Source organism: Boleophthalmus pectinirostris, unplaced genomic scaffold (assembly GCF_026225935.1).
Source record: "Boleophthalmus pectinirostris isolate CB_2022bp ecotype Guang Dong unplaced genomic scaffold, ASM2622593v1 HiC_scaffold_13, whole genome shotgun sequence".
Lineage (NCBI taxonomy): Eukaryota > Metazoa > Chordata > Actinopteri > Gobiiformes > Gobiidae > Boleophthalmus > Boleophthalmus pectinirostris.
Window position 1 is genome coordinate 2,569,994 of NW_026571036.1, and position 20,285 is coordinate 2,590,278.

The 20,285-nt window shown below is 43.9% G+C and overlaps 1 protein-coding gene across 1 annotated transcript in view; it reads right to left on the reverse strand.

Moving 5' to 3' along the window:
• Nucleotides 1–1,416: 1,416 nt before the first annotated feature.
• The window catches only part of LOC110173442 (unconventional myosin-VI-like), a 48,720-nt gene continuing 29,851 nt past the window's right edge, over nucleotides 1,417–20,285 (reverse strand). Inside the window, exons 4-6 of the mRNA XM_055149749.1 lie at nucleotides 16,764–16,883; nucleotides 10,755–10,970; nucleotides 1,417–4,734 (exon numbers count right to left, since the gene is read on the reverse strand). Coding sequence (XP_055005724.1) covers nucleotides 4,535–4,734; nucleotides 10,755–10,970; nucleotides 16,764–16,883 — 536 coding nt within the window. The 3' untranslated portion in view covers nucleotides 1,417–4,534. The remainder of the gene's footprint in view (nucleotides 4,735–10,754; nucleotides 10,971–16,763; nucleotides 16,884–20,285) is intronic.

Consider the following 20,285-nt stretch of genomic DNA (forward strand, 5'->3'; position numbering starts at 1 on the left):
TAAACGGTTTGGACGTAGCGTGAGTAAAGAAGTTTTCTCAGGGTTTGGCTCCAAATGAAGCTCACTGAAGCCAGCGGTTATCGCGCTGAATCTGGGGTTCGGTTCCATATTTGGATTTGTGGCTCCGAGTGCCATAGCAACCGAAGAGCCAATCAGAAGAGAGACTGTGAGGCGCTTAGCAACACTGTCGATCAAGCCCGTTGCTAAGGCCGTATATAGATGCATCATGAAAGAAGGAAACCTTTGACGGCCTAAGAAATGATCTCGAGTTTGCAGAGAACATTTTGTATGTGGAGGCTTTTTCAATAGAAACTGAAGTGGAGCCAGAGTCGATGGAGCCGAGTCACGCCCGTGTTCACTTCCTGTTTGGAGCTCTGTCCAAAGAAATGCTCGACGTTAAAGACCAGATGGACTTTAGAATTAATTTAGAAGCGTCTCTGACTCTGAGCTCTGATTGGTCCTTTGTCACTGAAGTCCCGCCTCTGAGAGCTGAGTTTAAGAGCGATGGGGGCGGAGCCTAAACTCTGCTCCAATCAGATTTCGTTTTGTGTTTGAAGTGTTTTTACTTTCTGATGTTTCACCTCAGCCCCGCACACTCTGGGTCTGAGTCTGAGGTCTGGGCTCTGTTCCAGTCCCTGGTCTAGTCCCTGGTCTAGTCCCTGGTCTAGTCCCTGGTCTAGTCCCTGGTCTGGTCCCTGGTCTGGTCCCTGGTCTGGTCCCTGGTTTAGTCCCTAGTCTGGTTTTGGTCTCTGGTCTGGTTTTTGGTCTCTGTTCAGATCCCAAGTCTGGTTTCTGTTCCAGTCTCTGATCTAGTCCCTGGTCTGGTCTGGTCTCTGGTCTAGTCCCTGTTCTGGTCTCTCTTACGGTCCCTCGTTTAGTCCCTGGTCTGGTCTCTGTTCCAGTCTCTGCTCTGGTCTCTGTTTTTGGTCTCTGCTCTGGTCCCTGGTGTCCCTGGTCTGGTCCCCAGTCTCTTTTCTGGTCCCTAGTTTAGTCTCTGGTCTGGTCCCTGGTCTAGTCCCCGTTCTGGTCTCTATTTTTGGTCACTCTTCTGGTCTCTGGCCTGTTGCGTGGTACCTGGCCTGGTCCCTGGTCTGGTCTCTTTTCTGGTCTCTGTTCCGGTCCCTGGTTTGGTCTCTGGTCTTGTCCTTGGTTTAGTCCCAGGTCTTGTCTCTGTTCTAGACCCTGGTCTGGTCTCTGGTCTGGTCTCTGGTCTAGTCCCTGGTCTGGTCTCTGGTCTAGTCCGTAGCCTGGTCCCTAGTCTGGTCTCTGTTCCAGCCCCTGGTCTGGTCCATGATCCCTGGGGTCCCTGGTCTGGTCCCTGGTTTAGTCCCAGGTCTTGTGTCTGGTCTGGTCCCTGTTCTGGTCTCTTTTTTTGGTCTCTTTCCTGATCTCTGGTCTGTTTTTTGGTCCCTGGTCTGGTCCCTGGTCTGGTCCTCGGTTTAGTCCCTGGTCTGGTCCTTGGTCTCTTGTTTTGGTCTCTTTTCTGGTCTCTGGCCTCTTCCATGGTCCCTGGTCTGGTCTCTGGTCTGGTCCCTGGTCTGGTCTCTTTTCTGGTCTCTGATCAGGTCCCTGGTCTGGTCTCTGTCGCAGCCCCTGGTCTGGTCCCTGGTTGAGTCCCAGGTCTAGTCCCTGTTCTGGTCTGTTTTTTCTGGTCTCTGGTCTGGTCCTTGGTTTAGTCCCTGGTCTGGTCCCTGTTCTGGTTTTTGGTCTCTGGTCCTAAAACCTCAGAATGTGGAGGGATGAGTTGGTCCATTTAAAGCCTTTGTAGTAGTATAAGTAGTAGTAGTGATAGTACTTGTAGTAGTAGTACTTGTATTTGTAGTACTTGTAGTAGAAGATGCCTTGACAGTTTGGGACCTACAGTTCAGGTTTTGGTGTGTTAGTGTTTACAGAATTTACTACTGCTACTACTCACAATGTAGTGTAGTATTATTTGCAGTACTCGTAGTAGCAGTAGTAGTAATCGTAGTATTCGTAGTATTTAGGGCTGCAGGAGCACGAAGAAAAAATAAAATAAAAACTTTCTGAAATTCTTGTATCAGTTTGTCAGTTCAGATTTCAGTCTTTCGGTAAATTCTTAAAACACAAATATTTTTAGATTTAGATATTTTCCGTAATCGTGCAGCCCTAGTTGTAGTGTGTAGTAGTAGTAGTAGTAGTAGTAGTAGTAGTAGTAGTAGTAGTAGTAGTAGTAGTGTTTAAACGGGCGTAGTGTTGGAAGCCTGAGCTGCCTGAGGATTCGAGGGGAAAACTCAGAAGTTTTCATTAAACGCGAGGTGGAAGTTCGGACGATCCCAGAGTCCTTTTTTTTTAAGACTGGACGGCTCCGGTCGGGTTCGGACCCCAGAACCTCTCCGAGTCCGAGTCCGAGTCCGAGTCTCTGCTTGGGTCCAGACTCAGACCGGCGCCCGGTTTAAGTCCCGGTTTAGTGAAAAACGGACGCCACGTGGGCCTCAGCAGCAGACGACGTGTTTCTAGAGTCCTGTTGAGGTTTTTGTAGTAGTGTGTATTCCTCTGTAGTAGTAGTAGTAGTAGTACTTGTAGTAGTTGTAGTAGTACTTAGGGATGTCCCGATCCAATACTAGTATTTTCGGCGACATTTTAGCAGATTATCTTGGATCAGATCGTGTGAAAAGACGCAGAGACGCAGGTTTCAAACTCTTTCTCGCTGACAAAATTTCAAAACTTTTCCATGACTTTTCCATGAGCTTAAGTGAATTTTCCATGACTGATCAGACTTTTAAGGCTAAATCTGAAATGTGAACTCTTTCCACTCACCTTATGGTTTGGGTTTATAGTTTTTGAACATTAAAAAAAAAAAAAAAATCACAACAGTCTCACGAGAACTTAACAGAACGCTGGAGTTGTGTGAAAGGGAAACTAAAATTCCAAAACTTTCATTGAATTTGCAAAATTCCATGACTTTTTCAGGCCTGAAAAATTATATTTTCAATTTTCATGACTTTTCCAGGATTTCCATGACCGTGGGAACCCTGAACACACGACTGCCTCTGCAAAACCTGCTGCAAACGCCCACAGCAGCTTCAACTAGAGACAACGAGCTCTGTTCATACGGAATCAACTTTGAGTCAAATTGTTCAAAAACATCAAGCAAAAAAGTATAAATCGATAAAATCTCCATCTTTGCCTCTTTATTTTTGTTCCGTGTCTTTCTCACTTTAGTTTGACGCCGTTTTCTTCGGTTCCTGATTCTCGTTTGACTTTTTCGTGACCGTTTTGGCCCAGTCGTGACAGGTGGGCGGGGTTTCCGTCGGTGCGTTCCCATTGGCTCATTTACGTTTGACGGACAGCCGAGCCTGGAGCTTCCTGTTGAGTTTTTCTAATATTCAGCGTTTTCTTCTGGAACAAGGGTCTCCAACCTGTAACTCTGGAGCCAAGGGATTTCTGAATTCCACGTATTTTGCTGAATAATTCAAATTGAATCGATTAAACGCCTCTTACCGTTGTAAATGTATAATTGTGATGCCTTTGTGCACTAATGAAACAGATAATGGTTTATGTTTTATAGACGTCCATCTCTTCTCTAAGACCGTGGTTATTATATTTACTCAGTTTCTCGTGCCTGCCAAAAAGAGCAGCTCTCTGGCATTTTTGTCTTGTAAAAGTAAAAAAAAAAAACGTCGAGGAAAAAGGAAGAAAAAGGCTGGAGACCCCTGTTCTGGAACAACTTTACTCTACACGGTGTAAATTCTGGATAAAGTTGTTTCAGTCGCCAAAAACTTCAAGAGGAAACATCCACAACAGCTTCGGGAGTTCTAATCTCAGCTGTCCGTCAAACATAAATGAGCCAATGGGAACGCGCCTACTGAAACCCCGCCCACATTTCCACGTTTGTGCCAAAACTCCACCAAAAAGTCCGAAAGCACAAACGAGAAAACTGAAATCAGAACCAAAGAAAACGTTTCCAAAGAGGCAAAGACACATTTAGATTTTTTAAAAGTTGCTATTTTGATTTATACTTTTTAACTTGATGTTTTAAAAGCGTTTTTTGATTTATTTGACTCAAAATTTATTCCATAAATTCACACAAAACCTTGAGACGTTTGGAAACATGCGGATAACGACTTCCTCTGGGCTCTGCTGGCGACAGGAACTCTGAGAAAATCTGAGAAAACTGAAAAAAGCCCAGTTTTCTTCATCTACATGTCACTGTGTTCTTTCTTTTTTTCTTTTATACATTTTTTGTGGATAAAAATGATTCGCCGACAAAAATAATCTCCAAAAAAATCACCCGAATCACGACTTATCCTCGATGTTTTCTTCTAGATCCTTGTTGGTTTTTTCGTCGTAAATAAAATCATAAAAAGTTAGACGCTCGTAACGGGACGAGATCAGCTTCGGAATCGCAAATATTTTTAAGAATCGGTATCAGATCGGGACGTCCCTGCTGTGGCGGTGGAGTCAGGACTTGAACACAGACTGCAGTTCTGCCCGGCGCAGGTGGACCTCTTCTGGAGTAGTAGTAGTAGTAGTAGCTGTAGTACTTGTAGTAGTAGTAGTAGTAGTGGTCGTACTATTTGAAGGCGGACTGGAGCATGGCGGTGGCGTAGGTGGGCCTGGCTTGCCGGTTCTCGATGGCGCTCCTCAGATAATCTTTGCCGCCGCAGCGTTCCCAGATTTCCTCGAACTGCCGGGGCAGGATCTCGGCTCCTCGTTTTCGGGACAGGCCGGTCTCCTCCAGGCTCAGCTCGCACATCTCCATGTCGTCTTTGCCTGAAGGAGAAACAAAAACCCATGAACGACGTTTCTGGGATCTGACCTAAAGCTGTGAAGTTCATCGAAGTCTGATCGCGATTTCCGTTTTTGTGCGTTCAACGATTTTCAAACTCATATGATCGAGTTGAAACGATTTAGGAGCCGTGCTGGGAAGTTTACTTTTAAAATGTAATCCCCTACAGATTACAGATTACAGATTACTCACACCAAAATGTAGTTTGTAACAGAATCCATTAAATTACTTAAAGTGAGTAATGTAATCTGATTACTTTGGATTATTTGATTTGCTGTAGAGAAACAAAGACGAGGAAATCTGAACATAAGAAGTTTTATCTGATAAAAGAAAATAAAAAGTTCAGACTTTAACCGTATTAAAAATATTATTGATAGAAAATGAGACACGTCCACACAGCAGGATTTAGTCCTGTTAAATCCTGGTTTAGTCCTGGTTTTAGTCCTGGTTTAGACCTGGTTTAGTCCTGGTTTTAGTCCTGGTTTAGACCTGGTTTTAGTCCTGGTTTAGTCCTGGTTTAGACCTGGTTTAGTCCTGGTTTTAGTCCTGGTTTAGTCCTGTTTAGTCCTGGTTTAGATCTAGTGTAGTCCTGGTTTAGACCTGGTTTAGTCCTGGTTTAGTCTGGTTTAGTCCTGGTTTTAGTCCTGGTTTTAGTCCTGGTTTTAGTCCTGGTTTAGTCCTGGTTTTAGTCCTGGTTTAGTCCTGGTTTTAGTCCTGGTTTAGTTCTGGTTTAGTCCTGGTTTTTAGTCCTGGTTTATTCCTAGTTTAGACCTGGTTTAGTCCTGGTTTTAGTCCTGGTTTAGATCTAGTTTAGTCCTGGTTTAGACCTGGTTTTAGTCCTGGTTTAGTCCTGGTTTTAGTCCTGGTTTAGTCCTGGTTTAGTCCTGGTTTTAGTCCTGGTTTAGTCCTGGTTTAGTCCTGGTTTTAGTTCTAGTTTAGTCCTGGTTTAGACCTGGTTTTAGTCCTGGTTTAGTCCTGGTTTTAGTCCTGGTTTAGTCCTGGTTTAGTCCTGGTTTAGACCTGGTTTTAGTCCTGGTTTTAGTCCTGGTTTAGTTCTGGTTTAGTCCTGGTTAGTCCTGGTTTTAGTCCTGGTTTAGTTCTGGTTTAGTCCTGGTTTAGTCCTGGTTTTAGTCCTGGTTTAGACCTGGTTTAGACCTGGTTTTAGTCCTGGTTTAGACCTGGTTTAGTCCTGGTTTAGACCTGGTTTTAGTCCTGGTTTAGACCTGGTTTAGTTCTGGTTTAGTTTGCGGCAATGAGTGGAATTACTGAGAAAAAAAAAAAAAAAGGATTTAGCCCAAAATGTGAAAACAGTAAAATCCCTCTGTTTAATCCATTTACTTCAACAAAGTAACTGTAATCCAATTCCCACTCACTGAAACAGTAACTGTAACTGAATACAGTTACTCATCATTTGTACTCTGATTACTCTGGTACTTGTAATCTGTTACTCCCTGACGCTGTTTACGAGTCGGTGAAAGTGAGGACCGTCCTTTTTATGAGGATTCATGTGGAGCCTACAGAGGTGCAACGATATCGAAGTGTCACGGAACGATATCGTCACCGTCTGAACCTCACGGTACGATATTTATTCTGATATTTATTCTGATATTTATTGCTGATAAAGTTCATGGTGCAAAGTCTCACGATTAGGGATGTAACAATATCCAAATCTCTGTACGATATTTTCACAATAAACATCTCACTGTACGATATTTATTGCGATATTTTGTGGAGGTGAACAAAACTGTTAATATTCTTCTTTTTCCTCTTAAAACACCTTGACAAGATTTAATCCAAAGAACTAAGAGTTAAAAGTGTTGGAACTGTTATTTCTTCTTGTCGTCTGCACTGAAATGGAGCAAAGGATCATGGGAAATGTAGTTCCTCTGTGTTTTTTTTTAGCTTTTTTGCTGCATTTAATTTAAACAAAGACACTTGTAATTCGATATATTGTGATGGTCCATGATATTATTGTGAGAACTTTGACGATACGATATCACGATATTTCGGTTACTGTTACATCTCCAGGTGCCTATGATCTATGATACTGAGCGTCATCATATCGTATCGTTTCATAATTCAAATCTGCCTCACTTTTTAATAGATTTTTCTGCCGCTGGATTTATTTTCTTTACCCAGGTTGGTGCCACCAGTTTCATTTCTCTCCAGTGACTAGTTCAGGAATCAGAATACACTAGACGATTTACAAGAACCTCAGAAGCTGTAGACGTCAAACTCGTGGCGTCTGCCTCAGGTCCCCAGGTTCCAAAATGGCCGCCAATTCAAGTCAATGAGTCAACGTCTCATGATCCCAGATTCTCCTTTGGCCCGGTGAGGTTCTTCCGGTGTCTGTGGGCCGACTGAGCATGTGCAGTAGAGTCTTTTCTCCCGCGGGCACACGAGAACGCACACACGGAGCGCAGACTCGTGTATCACATGACCGATTTGACCAATCAGAGCGAGAGGAGCTAGAGCGGAGCGAAACTAACGATTATAAAGAGTTTTTTAAGACAACTGAAGGATTTTGAGCTGAGAAAAATGATTTTATGATCTAAAAATAGGTAAAAATCGCCACTAAATATGAAATTTTTGAAAGTTGTAGGCCCCTGTCAGTCGAACAGGAGCAGTTTGTGATCACATTGAGCTTTATGAGAAAAATCTCTTTCAGCTCATGGGATTTTTTCTGCTGTAGAATCAGTGAGTTTCACTACGACAACTGGAGGCAGAAACAAGCACCAACATCCTCCACTTATTTTAACACATCGATGGTCTGTCTGTGTCCCTTTTGTGGAAGAGCACAACAGTAAACAAAGTGTCGACAAAAACAGACATTCTGTATTGACAACGATTCCTCAGATCCCAGAGGATTTTCACTCTCTTTGTTTCTGTTGTACCGGCAATTCCTTGGACGACACTAAGGCTCCGTTCAGACTGCAGGGTTTAACGCATTCAATACGGATTTTTTTGTGAAATCCGATGTTTTTTTCGAGCTCGTTCACATTTCCAGTTAAATGTGACTTGTATGTGACTCCAGTGTGAACATTAAACGGTCCAAAAGTGTCCCACATGTGACACTGGAGACACGACGACGTCAACCGCAGCGAGCGTCTCTGTGTTTACACAAGTTGAACAAACATGGACGCAGCATCGAGCACCTGGAGATTTTAAAGTTCCTCTCGTACCGGAGCCACAACATGAACAACTGACTTGTTTTAAGGAGGAGATTGAGAAGGAGAAGGACCAGGTTTTTGGTGGTGGTGTTTTGTGGTGAGTGGAGATGTGCTTCGAGTTCATGAACAATTTTCTCCTACTTCAGTGCAGAATAGTGACGTTTGTGTCTTGTTGATGACGTGTAGGTGGATGAATGTGACCTGACCGTTCACACTCAAGTCACATGTTAAAGATCAGATATGGATCAGTTTCAGGAGCACAGATCCAAGTGTCCTGGGTCATGTTTGAAAAAATCAGATCTGTGTGGTTCAGACTGACAATAAAAGATCAGATACAGGAACATAGAGACAAAAATCAGATTTGGGTCACTTCAGGTGCAGATCTGAACATAGTCTTGGATACGTCACGACCAAACAGCAGCGATTGGTTAAATAAAAAAAGTTCCCGCCTACTGTCGAGCGAACGAATCCTAACGCTGCGAGGTCACACGGTTTCTACCGAGTGAAACAGTCTGATGAATCAGACGATATTTTCTCGGCTAAAGCGTTCGCTCTGCTGACACGTGTAAACAAACGGTGTTGTGTGATGACGTCGTCGTGGTTCGGTTCAGTTTGTGCAGGTGTGAGAGCGGAACACAGAACCCACAACAATCAGCACGGTTCTAAAGTCTTAAGGTTCGTTCACACCAAAGCGTCAAAGTGTCCAGTTTCTATGTAAAGTCGATGTGGACGCGCGACTAGAGCGTCCTGCGTTTTTGCGGCGCGTTTTCGGCCGTCAGCGCTGCTGCGAATCTGGCGTCGGCGTGTCTTGAGTGTTTTCACGTCGACGGTCTAGACGCGCGTCCAAAGAAGTTGAAAATGCTGAACTTTTCGCATCAGACGTTATTATCAGGAAAAAAAACCAAGAATCGGAACCACAAACATGAACGGAGCATGAATATGTACACCACAAACACCGAGCCGATCACGAGGACTAAACCAGGACTACACCAGGACTAAAGCAGGACTAAGACCGGGACTAAACCAGGACTGATCCAGTGTCATTAGTGGAGTATAAATATAAACTCGCTCCAGTCGTCGAGTCGATTTCCTCCGCTGATGTTTTATGTGATAAAAACACTAAAGTCTCTCAGTCTGGTCTGACATTGTTTCAGGAAAAGACCGGGACCGGGCTCTTGTTTCCAGGGCAACGGACGCACGTCAGGTATTTTTGTCCCGTTCGTCCACGACGTCAAAGACACGAGCGTCGGGGCGTCTGAACTCAAATACAAAGGACTCCAAATACAAACGTCAAGGTGTTTTTTGATGTTTTGGTGTGAACGGCCGTTTAGTGAGAGTCGCTCTAAGGTTTATTTGGGGATATTTTTTATATAAACAAGTATATTTATTTTATTTAGATATTTATTTTCATATAGAGTTTGTAGAACAGTTGGATATACAGTCTATTTCGGATACATTTACATTTTTCTGCGCCTTATTTTAAAATATAAAAACTCAAATCTATCAGAAAATGATTTAAAAGTAGTGAAACTATCAGTCCATGCAGCAAAACCATTTTACTTGACAAATTCTATTAAAATAAACTTCCTCCAGACTAGAATTAAGCGTCTCTGGTCCAGTAAGTCGATAATAAATCTGAAAACAAGATGAATAACCTGATAAAAGTTTTTAAATCTTGGTCAGATCAGAGAAATTCGCAGCGTTTGCTCTTAAACTTGTTCTGATCCAGCTCCAGATCTTTCTAAACACATTCTAAAAGTTCTGTTCTGTCCTGACAAACGGACTTTTTTAGTATCGACACCTGCGAAAAATGAGGATCTAGTTTCGATATTAGTTTTTGTATCGATTAGTGTCTGATTTTTTTAATACTTTTGAAATTCCCTCTTTAAATCTGATGTTCTGAATCTTTCCTGAGGCTCTAACGGGAAATCTGATGGATAATCCCCAGTGTCGTCGTTTCATTGAACAAAAGTCTAAAATCCGACTGATGCATTAGCTCAGGGTCACATGTCAGGATCGACCAATCACGAGTCAGGAGGCAGCCCCCTGGACTAAAGCATCGATCTGATTGGCTCTTTCCCACTCATGGGTTTTAGTGAAAGGACAAACGAGGACTTGAACCGACCGAGACTAAAGTACTGCACAAAAACATGTACAAAATACTACTTTCCACACTGGTTTGGAAGTCCTGGTTCAGTCCTGGTTCAGTCCTGGTTCAGTCCTGGTTCAGTCCTGGTTCAGTCCTGCTTTATTCCTGGTCCTGTTCTAGTCCTGGTCCAGTCCTGGTCCTGGTCTAGTCCTGATTTAGGCCTGGTTCAGTGGTATAGTTTCGTCCTGGGTCAGAGGTCTAATGGTCCTGCTTTAATCCTGGTCCTGGTCTAATCCTGGTCCCGTCCTAGTTCAGTCCTATTCCTGGTCCAGTCCTGGTCCTGGTCTAGTCCTGATTTAAGCCTTGTTCAGTGGTTTAGTTTCATCCTGGGTCAGAGGTCTAGTAGTCCTGCTTTAATCCTGGTCCAGTCCTAGTCCTGGTAGGTCGTGGTCCAGTCCCGGTCCTGGTCCCAGTCCTGGTCCCGGTCCTGGAGCAGGTCTAGTCCTGATTTAGTCCTGGGTCAGAGGTCTAGTAGTCCTGCTTTAATCCTGGTCCAGTCATAGTCCTGGTGGAGTCCTGGTCCAGTCCTCGACCTGGTACTGGTCTAGTCCTGATTTAAACCTGGTTCAGTGAATTAGTCCTGGGTCAGAGGTCTAGTATTCCTGCTTTAATCCTGGTCCTGGTCCAGTCCGGGTCTAGTTGTGGTCCAGTCCTGGTCCAGTCCGGGTCCAGTCCGGGTCCTGACCTGCCACCAGTAGTATGGGTTGCTTGTCGGGGTGCAGTTCCATCTGGCGAGCGATCCAGGGCCCGTCGAAGTGCGCGTACCACCAGCCCTTCTTCTTCCCGCTCGGGTCCTTGAACTGGTCCCCGGGCCGGATGAACGGGATCCGGAAAAACCGCTGCTGCCGGTTCAACGCCGCCTCCAGCTGCCGCGGCGGGATGGGCGGGGCCTGCTGCAGCGCTGTGATTGGACGAGAGGCGGGGAGAGGAGTGAGAGGACACGCCCGTACAGAGAGGACAGCCAATCAGAGCGGAGCGAGAGGGGAGAGGACCAACCAGGACGAGAGCGACAACAGCGAGTCACACGCCCTCACACACCACGGTTACATGAACTTTTTAATTACGAATAACTGTATTTTTGGAGCACAAGTCGCACCAGAGCGTAAGTCGCACCAGAGCGTAGGTCGCACCAGAGCGTAGGTCGCACCAGAACATAAGTTGCACCAGAACATAAGTCGCACCAGAGCATAAGTCGCACCAGAGCATAAGTCGCACCAGAGCATAAGTCGCACTAGAGCATAAGTCGCATCAGAGCGTAGGTCGCACCAGAGCATAAGTCGCACTAGAGCATAAGTCGCACCAAAGTATAAGTCGCACCAGAGCATAGGTCGCACCAGAGCATAAGTCGCACCAGAGCATAAGTCGCACCAGAGTATAAGTCGCACTAGAGCATAAGTCACACCAGAGTATAAGTCGCACCAGAGTATAAGTCGCACTAGAGCATAAGTCGCACCAGAGCATAAGTCGCACTAGAGCATAAGTCGCACCAGAGTATAAGTCGCACTAGAGCATAAGTCGCACCAGAGCATAAGTCACACCAGAGTATAAGTCGCACCAGAGTATAAGTCGCACTAGAGCATAAGTCGCACCAAAGTATAAGTCGCACTAGAGCATAAGTCGCACCAGAGTATAGGTCACACCAGAGCATAAGTCGCACCAGAGCATAAGTCGCAGCACAGTGGCGCCACTCCATGGACACAAACACCATCCAAACTTTTCCCGCAGTGGTTACGATTTCATTCGGCTTTAAAATTGGAACAAACCAAACACTTACTTAAGAATTAAACATATTTTTAAAGCGGAATTCATTTTTATTCATAATTGCAGCTGTCATGTAAACGTGGCGGGTGTGTGTCAGATGCCCTCCCCTCCGCTCGCTGTGGACAAACACAAACAAACTGCCTCCAGGTCAAACTGCAGCTGGTAAAGGTCAAAAGGGCAAAGGTTAAGGAGAAGCACAGACGCCATTTTAACTGAGGGGAAGATTATGTTATGTTAGACAGGACTAAACCAGGACTAAACCAGGACCAAGACCAAAACCAGAACCAAAACAGGGACTAAACCAGGACTATCCAGTTAAATTCTTAAATCCATTTTCAATTAAAATGTTACAGAGATATTTTCTCTTAATGAGCTCTGATTTAGTCCTAAAACCAGAACACTGTTAGAAAGAGTCACTTCCTTAGTCCTGGTTTAGTCCTGGTTTAGTCCTGGTTCAGTCCAGGTTTAGTCCTGGTTTAGTCCTGGTTCAGTCCTGGTTCAGTCCTGGTTCAGAGTGAGAACTAACAGGTGCATATTTGATTCTTCTAACAGAAACAGAAGTGTTTGTGAGTCCAAAGGTTCAAGAAGCTCCGACCCTCTCTTCTCTTCTCTTCTCTTCTCCTCCTCTTCATCTTCTCTTTCATCACATTCATAAATATTTTCTTTCTCTTTGTTCTTCCTCTTGGCCTCAAGTTTTCTGTAGCTCAACCCTCAGCGTCTCCACATCCTCTGAACCACTGTCCTCCTCTCTACCCTCTCTTTTTCTTCTTCTGTACCTTCTCTTCCTTCTCTCTCCTCTTCTCCTCCTCTGTATCCTTTCTTTCTCCTCCTCTCTTCCTCCTCTCTCTCTTCTTCCTCTGTACCCTCTCCTCCTCCTCTCTCCTTTTCTGTACTCTCTTCTCCTCCTCTGTATCCTTTCTTTCTCCTGTTCTCCTCGTCCTCTCCTCTGTACCTTCTCTTCCTCCTTTCCTCATCCTCTTCTCCTCCTCTCTTTCTGTACTCTCTCTTCCTCCTCTGTAACCTCTCTTTTTCTTCTTCTTTACCCTCTCTTCTTCTTCCTCTTCTCCTCCTCCCCGTCTGTACCCTCTCTTCCTCTCTTTCCTCTCTTCCCCCACCTGTCTCTCTCTCATTCCTCTCTTTTGTGTTTTGTCTCTTTTGTATTTTTGATCCGTTCATTCCTCTCTTTCCTCTTCCTCCTCTCTTCTTCCTCCTCCTTTCTTTCCTCTCTTTCGTGTCTTGTCTCTTTTGTCTTGTTGCTCTGTTGGTTCCTCTCTACCTCCTCTCTCCCTTCTCTCTCTTTCCTCTTTTTCCTCTCGTCCTCCTCTTATCTCCTGTCCTCCTCCTCTCTCTCTTTCCTCTCTTCCTCCTCCTCTCATCTCTCTCTCTTTCCTCTCATCTCTCTCTCTCTCTTTCCTCTCTTTCGTGTCTTGTCTCTTTTGTCTCGTTGCTCCGCTGGTTCAGTAAATTGTTTCAGATTAAATTAGAATCGTTGTTGAGCAGAATCGTCTGTCGTCATTGTCTGAAAAGAACATTTAATAAAAACACCGAGGCCAAACTCTCGTTATCGACTTTACGTGGCGTGTCAGATGCCCTCCCGCCCCGTGTGTCAGATGCCCTCCCCGTGTGTCAGATGCCCTCCCCGTGTGTCAGATGCCCTCCCGTCTGAAATACGTGGAAATATTTGTAAAGAAAAGTTAAAAGTTCCATATTCAACTCTTTTCTGATGTTCTGAAGTCGTTTCCTCGTCACAAACAGACCTGTGCTTGTGTTTCGTCTCTGAAAACACTCCGTTCCACCTTGTGACGTCATCATGTGGTGATACAGGAAGCGCTCCGCTGCGTTTTTAAACTCACCTCTTGTGTATTTATGTCTGTAGATGTGATAAATGCGAAGAATCTGAGCTCATTTGGAACAAACACAAACACCGGGGACCTACGGAAGCCGAGAGGGGCCACGACGAACGCAAACGCCGCGACGAATACAAACGCGACGGCACGACAAAAAGCCACAACACGCCAAGAAAAGCCACAACAGAAGTGAGCGCGGGACTTATTTTAATACAAACGCTGTAATAAATACAAACGCCACAACACAAACGCAAATGTCACAAACACATTAAAAAGCCACAACAGATGTGACCGCGGGACTCTATTTTCCGACGGACCGATCAAGCGGCAAGTGAAGAAGAAGAACTACAACGTGAAAAGTAAATGAACGGAGAAGTTGGAAACATAAGTAAAAGTAGTTTATTGTTTTATCACTATTCGTTTCATGTTGTAGTTCTTCTTCTTCACTTGTCGCTTGATCGGTCCGTCGGAAAATAGAGTCCCGCGGTCACTTCTGTTGTGGCTTTTTGGTGTGTGTTGTGGCTTTTTTGTGTTGATGTGTTTGGCTTTGTTGTTTGTGTGTTTGTGGTTTTTTTTTTTTGTGTTTGTGTTTTTTTTGTTGTGTTTTTTTTTTGTTGTGTTTTTTTTTGTTGTGTTGTGGCTTTTTTTGTTTGTTGTGTTGTGGCTTTTTTTTGGTGTGTTGTGTTTTTTTTTTTGGGGTGGACTACACCAGGACTGGACCAGGACTAAACCAGGACTACACCAGGACTAAACCAGGACTGATCCAGTGTCATTAGTGGAGTATAAATATAAACTCGCTCCAGTCGTCGAGTCGATTTCCTCCGCTGATGTTTTACGTCATAAAAACTCTAAAGTCTCTCAGTCTGGTCTGACATTGTTTTGGGAAAAGACCAGGACCGGGCTCTTGTTTCCAGGGCAACGGACGCACGTCAAGTATTTTTCTCCGGTCGGTGGCGTCTGAACTCGGATGCAAAGGCTCCAAATCTCGCGTCTCGGGCGTTTTGTGACGCTCTGGTGTGAACGGACTTTTACGGATCCTTTTATTGCTGCTTCAGTGACACAAACCTTCACTAGAATCACCTGGAACTGCCAATCTCTAATTTAAAAACCACCTCTCCATGACATCACAAGGTGGAACAGAGCGTTTAGAGCTTTGGAGATGTGGACAGACGAATGTGTGAATGAAACAAAACTCAACTCCAGCTCCGTTTTTGACGAGGAAACAACATCAGAACACGACTTAAAGCTCACAAGAGTCAGTTTGGCTTCATCTGGGACCTTTAAAGCTGCACTACGTAACCTTTCTTTTTTCTAACCGCCCGTTTCCATGGAGATATTAGTGCTTTAGATGGAGTATTCCACAGTACGGCATTAAACTTATCCATTTTCACGGCGACAAAGACGTGACGAGAACATTTACAGCGATTTAAAAACACCTCAAACCGAATCATGGACACGTTTAATGCCACACTGCGGGATATTTCAGGGGAAGGGAAGATTGCTCCACGGAAACGAGCGCGGGGAAAGTTACTCAGCGCAGCTTCAAACCTCAGAACGTTCAGAAAGTCTCGACTACGTGTTGAAAAATCCCGGGGAAACCAGCGGCTAAAAGCTCTACACCAGTTTAGCTCAGATGCCCCGCCAGCGCCGACTCAGCAGGATCAAGGGGGTTAAAGGGGAAAAAGGGAAAAAAGGGGAAAAGGGACGTCACACGGACTCATGGAAACTCACGTGTTTTTCTGAGCGGAGCCACATCTGAAACAAACACCACGAGTGAAACACAAACGAGCAAAAACACAAACGCACAAATCTCAACGTGCAGCGGGAAAAAAACACACAAACAAACAAAAACAACAGGGAAAACTACAAGAAAACTCAGGAATTTACCGGAAAACTCAAGAGAGAAACCTGCAGATGGAGAGAGATCAGAAGTGTTGTTTTTTAAAGTGAATAAAGTAGAATAAAGGTGGAAAATAAAAGTACAAACAGAAATAGTTTTGATTCTGGGAGGAAGAGTTTAACTGTGAGAATCTGTGTCGTTTGTTTTTCAAAATAAAACCAAAAAAAAAATAAAAGAAAAACTAATATTTTCTTCATTATTTGTCTCCAAAACCAAAATGAAAAAAAAAAAAAAAAACAGATAATGATTTGTTTTTTCATTTTCCGAGTTTGTAAACCAGGACTTTAAAATCTAAAAACTAAACCAGGAAAAAAAACCAGGACTAAACCAGGACTAAACCAGGTCTAAAAACTAAACCAGGACTCTAAACCAGGACTAAACCAGGAACTAAACCAGAACTAAACCAGGACTAAACCAGGACTAAACCACTAAACCAGAACTAAAACCAGGACTAAACCAGTCTAAACCAGAACTAAACCAGAACTAAACCAGGACTAAACCAGACTAAAAACTAAACCAGGACTAAACCAGGACTAAACCAGGTCTAAAACCAGGTCTAAACCAGGTCTAAACCAGGTCTAAACCAGGACTAAACCAGGACTAAAACCAGGAACTAAACCAGGACTGTCTAAACCAGAACTAAACCAGGACTACTAAAACCAGGACTAAACCAGAACTAAACCAGAACTAAACCAAGACTCTAAACCAGGACTAAACCACTACTAAACCAGGACTAACTAAACCAGAACTAAACCAGGACTAAACCAGAACTAAACCAGGACTAAACCAGACTAAACCAGAACTAAACCAGGAACTAAACCAGGACTAAACCAGAACTAAACCAGGACTAAACCAGAACTAAACCAGGAACTAAAACCAGAAACTAAACCAGGACTAACTACTAAACCAGAACTAAACCAGAACTAAACCAGGACTAAACCAGAACTAAAACCAGGACTCAAACTAAACCAGAACTAAACCAGGACTAAACCAGAACTAAACCAGGACTAAACCCTAAACCAGAACTAAACCAGAACTAAAACCAGGACTAAACCAGAACTAAACCAGAACTAAACCAGGACTAAACCAGAACTAAACCAGGACTAAACCAGGACTAAATCAGGACTAAATCAGGACAGGAGTGATCTTGACAGTTCTAGTTTCCGTTGGTGTTGTGTTTTTTTACCGTAGTCAGTGACGGACTTGGGCGCTCGCTGCTCTGCGTCTGTGTTTCGTTTCTTGTTCTTGGATTTCCAGGCGTGATAAACTTTGAGCCTCCGGTGGAACTCGAGAAACGTACGAGAAACTGAGACAACGAGAAAACGAGACAGACAGACGAGAAACGTCGATGTGAGAAACGTGAAAGACGAGAAACAAGAAAAACAACGAAAAGAAGAAAGAGACGAGAAACGTGAAAGAGAAAAAACAACACAGAAAAGAAAAACGTGAGACGAGAAACGTGAGAAACGTGAGAAAAACACGAGAAACAGAAAAAAGACGAGAAACGTGAGAAAAACACAGACAAAAAGACGAGAAACGTGAGAAAAACACCAACGAAAAGACGAGAAACGTGAGAAAGAAAAACGTGAGAAAAACGAGAAACGTGAGAAAAACACCAACGAAAAACGAGAAAAACGAGAAAAGACGAGAAACGTGAGAAAAAGACGAGAAACGTGAGAAACAGAAAAACGAAAAGACGAGAGAAAAGACGAGAAACGTGAGAGAGAACGAAAACGTGAGAAGAAAACGTGAGAAACGAAAAGATGAGAAACGTGAGAAAAACACAGACAAAAAGACGAGAAACGTGAGAAAAACACAGACAAAAAGACGAGAAACGTGAGAAAAACACCAACGAAAAGACGAGAAACGTGAGAAAAACACAACGAAAAGACGAGAAACGTGAGAAAAACACCAACGAAAAGACGAGAAACGTGAGAAAAACACCAGAAAAGACGAGAAACGAAAAAAGACAAAGAAAAGACGAGAAACGTGAGAAAAACACAACAAAAAGACGAGAAACGAGAGAAAAGACGAGAAACGTGAGAAAAACACAGAAGAAAAGACGAGAAACGTGAGAAAAAAACAGACAAAAAGACGAGAAACGTGAGAAAAACACAACGAAAAGACGAGAAACGTGAGAAAAACGTCAACGAAAAGACGAGAAACGTGAGAAAAACAACGAAAAGACGAGAAACGTGAGAAAAAAACGAAAAGACGAGAAACGTGAGAAAAGACGAGAAACGTGAGAAAAACACAGAAAAAAAGACGAGAAACGTGAGAAAAACAACGACAGAAAAACGAGAAAAACGTGAGAAAAAACAGAGAAAAGACGAGAAACGTGAGAAAAACACCAACGAAGAGATGAGAAATGATTTTAAAAACAACCAGGAGAGTCACAGAGGAGGAGGAGGTTCAGAAGATCACCTCTGTTTGGTTTTTTCTCACACTGTGGAATCTCTCACTTTCAGTTTCACAGTTTGCCTGATGTTAAAGCTGCACTGTGTAACTTTTCTGGTGAAGAGTCTGTCAAATACTTTTCTGGATGTTTCTGTATTTGTTTGGAATCCGTGTGTCATTTGTTCATTCGTTTTTCAAAATAAAACCAAAAATAAGAACGTTTCCCGTTTACGTGACGTCCGTGACTTTTGCACCGCATACGGACTGAACCAGGACTGATCCAGGTCCGGGACCAGACCAGACCGGGACCAGAGCAGGACTGAGACTGAGACCAGACCGAGACTGAGACCAGACCAGGACCAAACCGGGACCAGACTGGGACCAGACCGGGACTAGACCAGAACCAGAGCGGGACCAGAGACCGGGACTAGACCAAGACCAGAGTGGGACCAGACCGGGACTAGATCGAGATTGAGACCAGACCGAGACTGAGACCAGACCGGGACCAGGCTGGGACAAGACCGGGACTCAGACCGGGACTGAGACCGAGACCGAGACCAGACTGGGACCAGGCTGGGACAAGACTGAGACTCAGACCGGGACTGAGACTGAGACCAGACTGGGACCAGAGCGGGACTGAGACTGAGACCAGACCAGGACCAGGCTGGGACCAGACCGAGACTCAGACCGGGACTGAGACTGAGACCAGACTGGGATCAGACCGGAGGCTCAGAGACCACGTCAGGGCCGGAGCTCAAAGTTGAGACTCGGACCCTGCGGAGGCTCAGAGTCAAAGTCCGGTCTGGTCCTGGACCTGGATCAGTCCTGGTTCAGTCCAGCATCTCTGTCACTGAAGTCACGTCAACAAGAAACGGTCCTTATCCATTTTTTCATTTTGGTTTTGGAGACAAATAATGAAGAAAACTGTTATTTTTTCGTTTTCTTATTTTTGGTTTTATTTTGAAAAACGAATGAACGAACGACACTCGGATTGTTTGGAATTAAATCTTTCTATTTTCATGGAGAATTCCTGTTTTTTTTTAGGGATTTTCTGAGCTCTAAAATCAGCTGTAATTGAATAAAAGTAAAGTTGAACTGTTTAAAGTCACACCGCGGAACATTCCAGACAAAGGAATGACATGCTGTATCCATAGAAACAAGCAGGTAACAGAAACCCCCACCAAAAAGTTACACAGTGCAGCTTTAATCTTAGAACTAAAATAAAGAAACGGCTCGAGGTTTTGTTGATTTGTTTTCTTGGTAATAAATCAGAAAATAATATTTGTTTCTGTTGAAATATTAAAATATGTCAGAGCTGCATTATTATTCATTTTCATACATTATATTTGTAAAAATGATTTATGTTTATGAGTCATGTGACCTTTTACTTTGTCCCTGAAGTAAACAAAGAGCGAGAAACAGAAGCGGCGAAAGAGAGAAAAAGACGACTGAGAGAAACGCAAAAAAAGTGTAAAGAAAAGACGTCAAACTTAAAAGAAATGCTCCTTAACGAGCGCTGGTGATTTAAAGGTGAAAACTCGTGTCGTAGTTTGAGTCTTGGTCAAATCTCGAGACAAAAGAGACAAGAAAAAACAGCAGCAAAACAAAAACGCTCACCTCATGTTTCTCGTCTCTTGTCACAGATGTGATCAAAAACCTAAAACCTGCCGTGGGCGTCTCCGTGTTTGTTGATCTGTTGTTCTATTTCTTTGTTTTGGTCAATTGTCAGATTGATTTTTAGCGCCCTCTAGTGATCATGGTCAACAACCCGCGGCTCCAGAGCCACATGTGGCTCTTTCATCTTCTGTTGTGGCTCTTGTGACTTTGGAAAATAAATAACGAGTCTTTAATTACAGTGTATTTTTATTTTAGTTTGATAGTTTTTAAATGTAATTCTAAATTTGTAAATAATTTGAATCTTGTAACATTAAAATAAATCCCGCCACAGTCGCCGCTCAGGCTCCACGGCGCCGCTCAGGCTGAGGGGCGACGGCTCACGGCTCACGCAGTCGCCCGGGTCTTTCTGTGTGGAGTTTACATGTTTCTCCTCGTGTCTGGATGAGTTTTACTTCAGGTCCTCTGGTCTCCAGAACAGCTACAGTCAAGGTCAGTGAAATCAAATCGATCACTGAATCTGCCCAGAGACGAGGTGGAAATAAACTCTGATGTTACAACCTGACGTCCAAACATGTTTCCTGTTCACGTTCATGTCAACTCTGCTCTGTCCTCGTCTCATTACATAAAGAAAAAAACACTTAAAATATTTTTGTTGCTCAAAATATGCGTCACACCTGCCGATGTGCGACACCTG